Source organism: Nanorana parkeri, unplaced genomic scaffold, assembly GCF_000935625.1.
Source record: "Nanorana parkeri isolate BGI_ZX_2015 unplaced genomic scaffold, ASM93562v1 scaffold847, whole genome shotgun sequence".
Taxonomy (NCBI): domain Eukaryota; kingdom Metazoa; phylum Chordata; class Amphibia; order Anura; family Dicroglossidae; genus Nanorana; species Nanorana parkeri.
The window spans coordinates 656,965-665,822 of record NW_017307115.1 but is presented as its reverse complement, the minus strand read 5'-3'; the positions used below and the strand labels follow the sequence as shown (position 1 = coordinate 665,822).

Sequence of the window (8,858 nt, the reverse complement as noted above, 5' to 3'; positions counted from 1 at the left end):
CCTGCCGGTGCCCGGTCTGTATTTTGCTTTGTACTTCCTGTGCCCGGGCTCTAATCTGCTGTGTACTTCCTGTGCCCGGGCTCTAGTCTGCTGTGCACTTCCTGTGCCTGGGCTCTAGTCTGCTGTGCACTTCCTGTGCCTGGGCTCTAGTCTGCTGTGCACTTCCTGTGCCTTGTGGGGGCTCGGCTTCCACAGGATAAGTCCTCTTTAACCACAATGATCTCTGCAAAGGCAAAGCTTAAATATTTTCTGTTTTCTCCTCATCAGGTTGCCGACGCCGCCAAAAACACCGAGATCTGCGACCGTCTGATGTGCTACCACGACATCTACGTGCAGGCCATCAACTACCCCACCGTCCCCCGCGGAGAGGAACTGCTGAGAATCGCTCCCACCCCCCACCATACCCCGCAGATGATGAACTACTTCCTGGGTACGTCACACTGACCTGTGTGTATATCTGACCTCTGACCTCCGTCCTCCCCTTCAGTCTTCTATCTGACCTCCGTCCTCCCCTTCAGTCTTCTATCTGACCTCCGTCCTCCCCTTCAGTCTTCTATCTGACCTCCGTCCTTCCCTTCTGTCTTCTATCTGACCTCCGTCCTTCCCTTCAGTCTTCTATCTGACCTCCGTCCTTCCCTTCAGTCTTCTATCTGACCTCCGTCCTTCCCTTCCCGCAGAGAAACTTCTGGTCTCCTGGAAGGAGGCGGAGCTGGAACTGAAGCCCCATTCCACCGCCGAGTGCAACTTCTGCCGCCAGCCGCTGCACTTCGAGGTGATGAGCGAGCGCGAGAAGTCGTACTTCTCCGGCATGAGCAAGATGGTGTCCGCCAGATCCTGACCACGCCCCCTGCGCCCCGCGGGGCGTCAGATTCTATAGTCATGAATTTTTATGTCGCGCGGCAGATGCATTACGATTCCTGGCTGCCCACACTGTGAATATCGTGTTTGCCAATGTCAGTCTGTCAGTAAAGTTGATCTATTATACGCGTTGGCTTTCTTTGTGTTTTTTTTTCTTTTAATAAAGAAGGATGTTCAGAACTAATAAGGTGGAAGGGGGTGGGGATTGAGGGGGGCGGAGTCACTGCTTTGACTCATTTACATGTCTAACAGCTTGAGCTGCTGAGCTCTCTGAACAGGCGGATGAGTGAAGAGGAGCTGACAGCGCCACCTGCTGACCCCATATGGAGATGACAGAATACGCATGTGTATTAAAAATAAATTGTGTGTCTCTGTGTGTAATTGTTTATTATCTTGGCCATTATGGAGAGAGGAAACCAATATTCACAACCACTACAGTGTTCCCGTTAAGAGGAAGTATGAATACAAAAAAAAACTCTAGAAAAATAAGTTAAACTCCAGAAAAATGGCTAAATACACAGATAATGTGCGTGTATCATTCTTGTCCCTCCCCCGGCCTGTGATTGGACATTGAAAGGAGATGTGGCCAGTGATCTGTCACTCTGCTCTCTCCTCCTATCCTAATGTGAGTATTGCAGCACATCTGATTGGCTGCCTCTCCCAGTCTGAGCTCCTCTGTACAGGGACGGCGAGAGGCGAATACCAAGTCACATTCAGGTATATATGCTGCTCATAATGTATACAGAGTTGCATTAATTTGTGTATATGTGTATATATAATATGTGCGTATACATCCTAGGGATGCACCGATCCGATACCGAGTACAGGTACCGATACTTTGCCTCAAGTACTCGCCGATACCAATTACCGATACATTTTAAATTATAAGTGTCAGGTGACAGTTTTCCTAAAACAATACAGACTGCTGATTTTAGGACAGTGGGGGAGCAACGGGGCCCGGTCACCGCTGCAACCCTTGTAGTTCTGTCACGGACTACAAGCTGTAAAGGGACTACAAATCCCAGCAATACATTACACAGCAATGCAGAATAATACCACCAGCTATGGAGGACTACAAATCCCAGCAATACATTATAGAGCAATGCAGAAGACCCAGCAGACTCCACCCACTACTGGAGGGGGCGGAGACGAGACCGATCACCCTGCACAAGGAGAGAGAACAGCAGTGAGCGGTCTTTATTACAGGAGGGAGCGGAGATGAGAGGGAACAGCAGTAACCAGTCTTTTTTTTACAGGAGCTCTCTAGGCTGAGTTATGCCGAGTGGGTGTACGGAGCATTCAATGTTGGAGGGGTTTTTTGTTTGGATACACTTTTTTCAGTCAGCCTAGTGGTCCGTTATTTCACGTGGAATGCACGGTGTCAGGTCTCCATTCAGCATAAAATCCTTCCTGTCCAGGTGGTGGTGAGTGACATTCTGCATGTGGTGGGGAAGATTCGGGTGCTTGAGAGAGACAAGTGGAGGCAGGGGGCTTGGATGAAGGCGTGGAGTGGTATCAGGCCTCCCTGACTTGCAGGAGTCTCTCTCCAGGTGTGTGGCTGTCTGTCTCTTATCACCCTAGATTTTGTTCTTTAAGATTTTTGAAAAATGGCTGCGTGCATAGGTGACGGGTTGGGCCTCTTAGGCCTTCTCTGCTGCTTCATGTAAATAGTTGGTGAATCTTTAGGCGTGAGGCTGTTTATGCAGCAATGAGGCTTTGCCCATCTGTATATAGCTTTGTGGTGTACTGAATATTTTTTGTGTTTTGATTTCTGTTCATTTAATTTTATGGTTATGTTTTGTTACTTTTTTTATATAAACGTTGCTTGAGTCTTTTAATACAAAGATTAGCAGCAGTGAGCGGTCTTTATTACAGGAAGCTCCAAGTCTCACACAGGCGTACAGATCTGGAGGAAATACACAAATGTAAACAAACGCAGTGCCACTTGGTTGCTAAGCGACACGGGCAGCAGTAGGCCTCAGTGGACAGGAGGAGCAGAGTGATTGGAAGCATAGTAATATAGTTATATTTAGGTAAAATGCTTTTTCTGCTTTCCATGAATCACACGTAAAGCAGAAAACGACAAACATGTCAAAATTTTCCTTATCGACCATTGGAGCAACAATCGAACAAGATGAACCATCATCTGCAATGGCTCAGCTCATAGTTCTGGGCCCCAGATGGCTTCTTCATCTCTGCCCATATCAAAGATGGCGTCTTGTGTTGCAAGGTTTTGCCCTTTTCCAAGATGGCGTCTGCCCTGTGCGTCAATCACATCTGCCCATTTCAAACATGGCCTGTGCTCGAAGCCGAGGGGAGCGTCGCCCATTTCCAAGATGGCCGCAGCATACTGTCTGACGTCAGTTCTGCCAGTAATTGATATGACGTCGCGCTTTGTGATAGGCTGCCGTGCCTGTCTCCAAGATGGCTGCTGGGGCCTCAGGAAGAAGACGGCGGCGGGGTGTACAACAGGGGGCGCTGTGTGGTGACAGGCAGAAGGGAGGAGGAAGATGGCCAGCCAAGAGGACCCGGTCCAGAGAGAGATTCACCAGGACTGGGCCAACCGCGAGTACATCGAGGTCATTACCAGCAGCATCAAGAAGATCGCCGATTTCCTCAACTCCTTCGGTGAGCACCGGCCGATGGTGTCGTCTGCGGGTGTGAATGTGGGTGGAGAGCCGGAACTACCACCCTGATAATGATTGGGTATAGCTGGGCATCTGCGGGTGTCCCGGAGTAGAGTGGCCATATGCGGGTGTTTCGGGGACATTTGTGTAGCATTCAGGTGTTCTGAGGGTGTGCCAGGGCCACAGAGGGTATGTGGGGTGTCCCAAGGGTGTGCCAGGGCCACAGAGGGTTTGTGGGGTGTCCCAAGAGTGTGCCAGGGCCACAGAGGGTTTGTGGGGTGTGCCAGGGCCATAGAGGGTATGTGGGGTGTCCCAAGGGTGTGCCAGGGCCATAGAGGGTATGTGGGGTGTCCTGAGGGTGTGCCAGGGCCACAGGGTTTGTGGGGTGTGCCAGGGCCACAGAGGGTATGTGGGGTGTCCCAAAGGTTTTGCCAGGGCCACAGAGGGCGTGTGGGGTGCCCGGAGAGTATATGGGGTGTGCCAGGGCCATAGAGGGTATATGGGGTGTGCCAGGGCCACAGAGGGTATGTGGGGTGTCCTTAGGTTGTGCCAGGGCCACAGAGGGTTTGTTGGGTGCCCTGAGGGCGTGTGGGGTGCCCTGAGAGTATATGGGGTGTGCCAGGGCCACAGAGGGGGTGTGTGGGGTGCTCTGAGGGTGTGCAAGGGCCACAGAGGGCGTGTAGGGTGCCCTGAGGGTGTGCAAGGGCCACAGAGGGTGCGTGGGGTGCCCTGAGAGTATATGGGGTGTGCCAGGATCAGAGAGGGTATATGCATGATCCTTGAGGTGCAGAGGGGTGTGTGTGGCATACATGCGTATACTGGGGACAGAGGGCATGTATACAGGTGTGGTAGGGGCCTATGTAGGTGTCCTGGAGGCTCAGTGTGTATATGGGTGTTGGGGGCATTTGGGGATGTCCTGGAACCAGTGAGGGAGTATGCAGTGATCCTGCGGATATAGAGGACATGTTCAAGTGTCCCTGAGGGCAAAAGAAGGCATCATAGAAAGGGGGCACACAGGATTGGGTGGGGTGTACATGGGCACTATAGGAAGGGGGCACACAGGATTGGGTGGGGTGTACATGGGCACACAGGATTGGGTGGGGTGTACATGGGCACTATAGGAAGGGGGCACACAGGATTGGGTGGGGTGTACATGGGCACTATAGGAAGGGGCACACAGGATTGGCTGGGGTGTTCTCTTCGGGGGGCGGGGGTGGGGGGCACATAGAGGTCTGTTGGGTATCTGGTTGTTCACAGATCTGACGTGTGTTCTCTCCCTATAAGACATGTCCTGCCGCTCCCGACTGGCGACGCTAAACGAGAAGCTGACGGCGCTGGAGAGACGGATCGAATACATCGAAGCTCGGGTAGGTGCAGCCTACTGTACCCATATCCATCCATTGCCCCGGCTAAAGAGGACCTGTCAGGAGAGAAGCTGGAGAGCAGCCATGGCCTGGCTTGTTCCTAAAGAGTCATCCTGATCCGCACTTCTCCACCCGACGACCAGCTAACTAAGCACCCGGCGATGTGTCCGCTCACCTGACGTCTGTGTCCTTGTTCTGAAGGATGGAGATGACAGACTGGGCTCCTATACTTCTCTCCTGACAGTCTCTCCCTGTGTTACACCCATTACTGCCCAATGTATTCTCATTTATATCTAGTCATGGCAGCTGCTTTAGGCATCCATCTTGCATGTTGAAGACTCCGCCCCTCAATGTTTGTTCTCGTATTACTCTAGAACATGAATGATCCGTGTGAAATGCTGATAGATGTATGAACTGGTGTTATAGGAGGATGATTAGCTCCGTACACGCTGCGTGCACACGTCGCCAAGACCGCAGGGAGCCGCTTCAGAGACCCCAACTCAAAAAGTGAAGATTTCTGTCCTATAGGAAGCTAGTTGTGTGTAAACCCCCAAAAATCAGCTTTTTGTCTTGAATTCCTCGTGATAAATGTCTTCCTGTGCCTAGAACGTCTGATCTCAGGAGCGGCTAGGCACGGGAAGTGCGCTGATGTCGGTGTACTTCTGTCTCTGGGCACTTCTATAGTCTATTCTTTTTTTTTTTTGTACATTGTGAGACTTGCCAGGAATGGTGGCGGTGCAGTGCGAGGCTTGCTGGGAGTGGTGGCAGTGCGGGGAGAAGCTTGCTGGGAGCGGTGGCAGTGCGGTGTGAGGCTTGCTGGGAGTGGTGGCAGTGCGGGGAGAAGCTTGCTGGGAGCGGTGGCAGTGCGGTGTGAGGCTTGCTGGGAGTGGTGGCAGTGCGGGGAGAAGCTTGCTGGGAGCGGTGGCAGTGCGGTGTGAGGCTTGCTGGGAGTGGTGGCAGTGCGGGGAGAAGCTTGCTGGGAGCGGTGGCAGTGCGGTGTGAGGCTTGCTGGGAGTGGTGGCAGTGCGGGGAGAAGCTTGCTGGGAGCGGTGGCAGTGCGGTGTGAGGCTTGCTGGGAGTGGTGGCAGTGCGGGGAGAAGCTTGCTGGGAGCGGTGGCAGTGCGGTGTGAGGCTTGCTGGGAGTGGTGGCAGTGCGGGGAGAAGCTTGCTGGGAGCGGTGGCAGTGCGGTGTGAGGCTTGCTGGGAGTGGTGGCAGTGCGGGGAGAAGCTTGCTGGGAGCGGTGGCAGTGCGGTGTGAGGCTTGCTGGGAGTGGTGGCAGTGCGGGGAGAAGCTTGCTGGGAGCGGTGGCAGTGCGGTGTGAGGCTTGCTGGGAGTGGTGGCAGTGCGGGGAGAAGCTTGCTGGGAGCGGTGGCAGTGCGGTGTGAGGCTTGCTGGGAGTGGTGGCAGTGCGGGGAGAAGCTTGCTGGGAGCGGTGGCAGTGCGGTGTGAGGCTTGCTGGGAGTGGTGGCAGTGCGGGGAGAAGCTTGCTGGGAGCGGTGGCAGTGCGGTGTGAGGCTTGCTGGGAGTGGTGGCAGTGCGGGGAGAAGCTTGCTGGGAGCGGTGGCAGTGCGGTGTGAGGCTTGCTGGGAGTGGTGGCAGTGCGGGGAGAAGCTTGCTGGGAGCGGTGGCAGTGCGGTGTGAGGCTTGCTGGGAGTGGTGGCAGTGCGGGGAGAAGCTTGCTGGGAGCGGTGGCAGTGCGGTGTGAGGCTTGCTGGGAGTGGTGGCAGTGCGGGGAGAAGCTTGCTGGGAGCGGTGGCAGTGCGGTGTGAGGCTTGCTGGGAGTGGTGGCAGTGCGGGGAGAAGCTTGCTGGGAGCGGTGGCAGTGCGGTGTGAGGCTTGCTGGGAGCGGTGGCAGTGCGGTGTGAGGCTCGAGCAGTCTTCCGGCAGCAGATATTCCTGGTAAAGTGGCTCCCTGACTAAAGCATGGAATGCAGGTGCCTGCGGTCTTGGTGCAGTGAAAGGATAACGCACAGGCAATGTGTACGCAGAGCTAAAATCATCACATAAAGGTTCCTCGATATGTCGAGCCTGATAGAACCTTTCAGCTGCCCAGCTGGTGGATTGTAGTCACTATGCATTTAAAGGGGACCTCTCAGCACCTCGCTCAGCGCCATGGCTACCCTACGACTACCAGTGCTCTGGCGGCATGCTCCAATGGCGGATGGGAGTCATAGGCAAAGTCGCAGTGTGACAGGTTTCCTTTATATGTTTTTTCCATGTAGCAAATTGATGTCTTTATACCTTCCACCATCTTCCCTCTTCCTCCAATGTGCCAAAAAATGTCTTTGTCTAAAATCTGAGCATCCATTTAAAGCTGAACTCCGGAATCACCAAAACTAATCTCGTTCCTCTTCTCTCGTGTACCATTCATCCCCATAACAATTGATATAAAAACTCCTCCTAAGCAATGATGACGTCTCAAAAATCTTCCTCAATCTGGACTCTTGCAGCATTGAACTACATCTCCCATAATGCATTGGGAGTTCTGCAATTGGGCAGTTCTGTGGGTCTGACAGGGGAGTTCTCTGTTCCCCTGTCACTACTCCTGTCTGTTGATTGCGCAATCTAAAACTGTAGGAGTGGTCACATGGAGGGACCGACCCCCCCATTAGACAAGGATTGTGGAGCTGCAAGCCGCGTAGAGAGCTGGAAGGGGCGAAGAGGAAATGAGTTCCCAACTGCGATTCGTACAAAAAGTCTTACAGGAATGCTAGTCGAACCCTGCTAAGCCCAGGCATCGGCCAACGATTACCACCCCACGCGTCCGGAGTTCAGCTTTCCATACTGTACCGTTGACACGACCTCTCATGGCTTATGGCTGTGCACGGGCCGGGGATCTGCTGTTGGTCTATAATTTGTTCAGCTGCACTTAGAATCTCACGTTTTATTTTTTCTTTATGTTTTTACTTTTACGCTTCCCCTTCCGGAATGGTGACGGTTTTAGAATAATTGTTGTGCTGCATGAAACCATCACACCGAGCTGCATGGCGCCGCTGTCGTCTTTTATTTTTTTCACCCCCAAAAAAAATCTCCCGTGTGCTTCAAGTTCTTAACCTGCAAAATTGTTTTAATGTTTTTGTAAAATCCAATTTTTTTAAAGTTTTTTTTTTTTTTTGGCTGCTGAAGTGTCTGTGTAGGGCGGGTGCAATGTAGGGCGGGTGCAATGTATCTGTAGGGCGGGTGCAATGCATCTGTAGGGCGGGTGCAATGCATCTGTAGGGCGGGTGCAATGCATCTGTAGGGCGGGTGCAATGCATCTGTAGGGCGGGTGCAATGTTTCATATGAGGGCACGGAGCATTGTTCATTTTGGATTCTGGGAGGAAAGGTCTACTTTGTTCTTTTGGGTGGAATACGAGAGTCTGTGCAGATCGGAATGCTTGAAGATCCCACCTCCCCCCCCTTGTCTGTCTTGGTATTTCCCAGGCTGGCATATAGTTTGGGCGCAGTTACTTTTCAAATAGGAGTGTCGGTGTGGAGGAGGAGCACTTTCCCAGCTGGGGTTCCCTGAGCAATGAACAGATTTTGACTGTGATAGGTAACCACTGACCCCAGCGGGTGGAGGAGTGGGATGTGGGGGGAAGGCAGCAGGGATTCTTCTCACTGGCCACCAATGTAAGGAACATTCTTCCTAATGGCCACCCAATGTAAGGGGCGTTCTTCCCGATGGCCACCCAATGTAAGGGGCGTTCTTCCCGATGGCCACCCAATGTAAGGGGCGTTCTTCCCGATGGCCTCCCGATGGCCACCCAATGTAAGGGGCGTTCTTTCTAATGGCCCCCAGGACACAAATCCCAGCCATAGCCATGAATAGGAATGAACCCTGCCCCCCATCTGCCAGCAAGCAACACCCCAATTTTACCCCTACGTTATCCCTAACCATTCACCTCCAATAGCTGCAACCCCGACACCAATATGACATCTGTGCTGAAAACTTGAAGTGCCAAAATACATTTGATGTAATGACTTGAATTTGGGTCCTGAAATGCAAGAGGCAGGAAGTGAGAAAC

General features: G+C 52.9%; 2 protein-coding genes across 4 annotated transcripts in view; both read left to right on the top strand.

Annotated features, from left to right (window-relative positions):
* Positions 1-975, top strand: part of ALAS1 (5'-aminolevulinate synthase 1) — an 18,338-nt gene extending 17,363 nt beyond the window's left edge. For all 3 annotated transcript variants that reach the window (XM_018565444.1, XM_018565446.1, XM_018565445.1), the window contains exons 9-10: positions 268-430; positions 678-975. In XM_018565444.1, the coding sequence (XP_018420946.1) occupies positions 268-430; positions 678-838 (324 nt within the window). In that variant the 3' untranslated portion in view covers positions 839-975. The remainder of the gene's footprint in view (positions 1-267; positions 431-677) is intronic.
* A 2,341-nt stretch (positions 976-3,316) lies between these two features.
* The window catches only part of BRK1 (BRICK1, SCAR/WAVE actin nucleating complex subunit), a 10,345-nt gene continuing 4,803 nt past the window's right edge, over positions 3,317-8,858 (top strand). The window contains exons 1-2 of the mRNA XM_018565448.1: positions 3,317-3,486; positions 4,770-4,852. Coding sequence (XP_018420950.1) covers positions 3,369-3,486; positions 4,770-4,852 — 201 coding nt within the window. The 5' untranslated portion in view covers positions 3,317-3,368. The remainder of the gene's footprint in view (positions 3,487-4,769; positions 4,853-8,858) is intronic.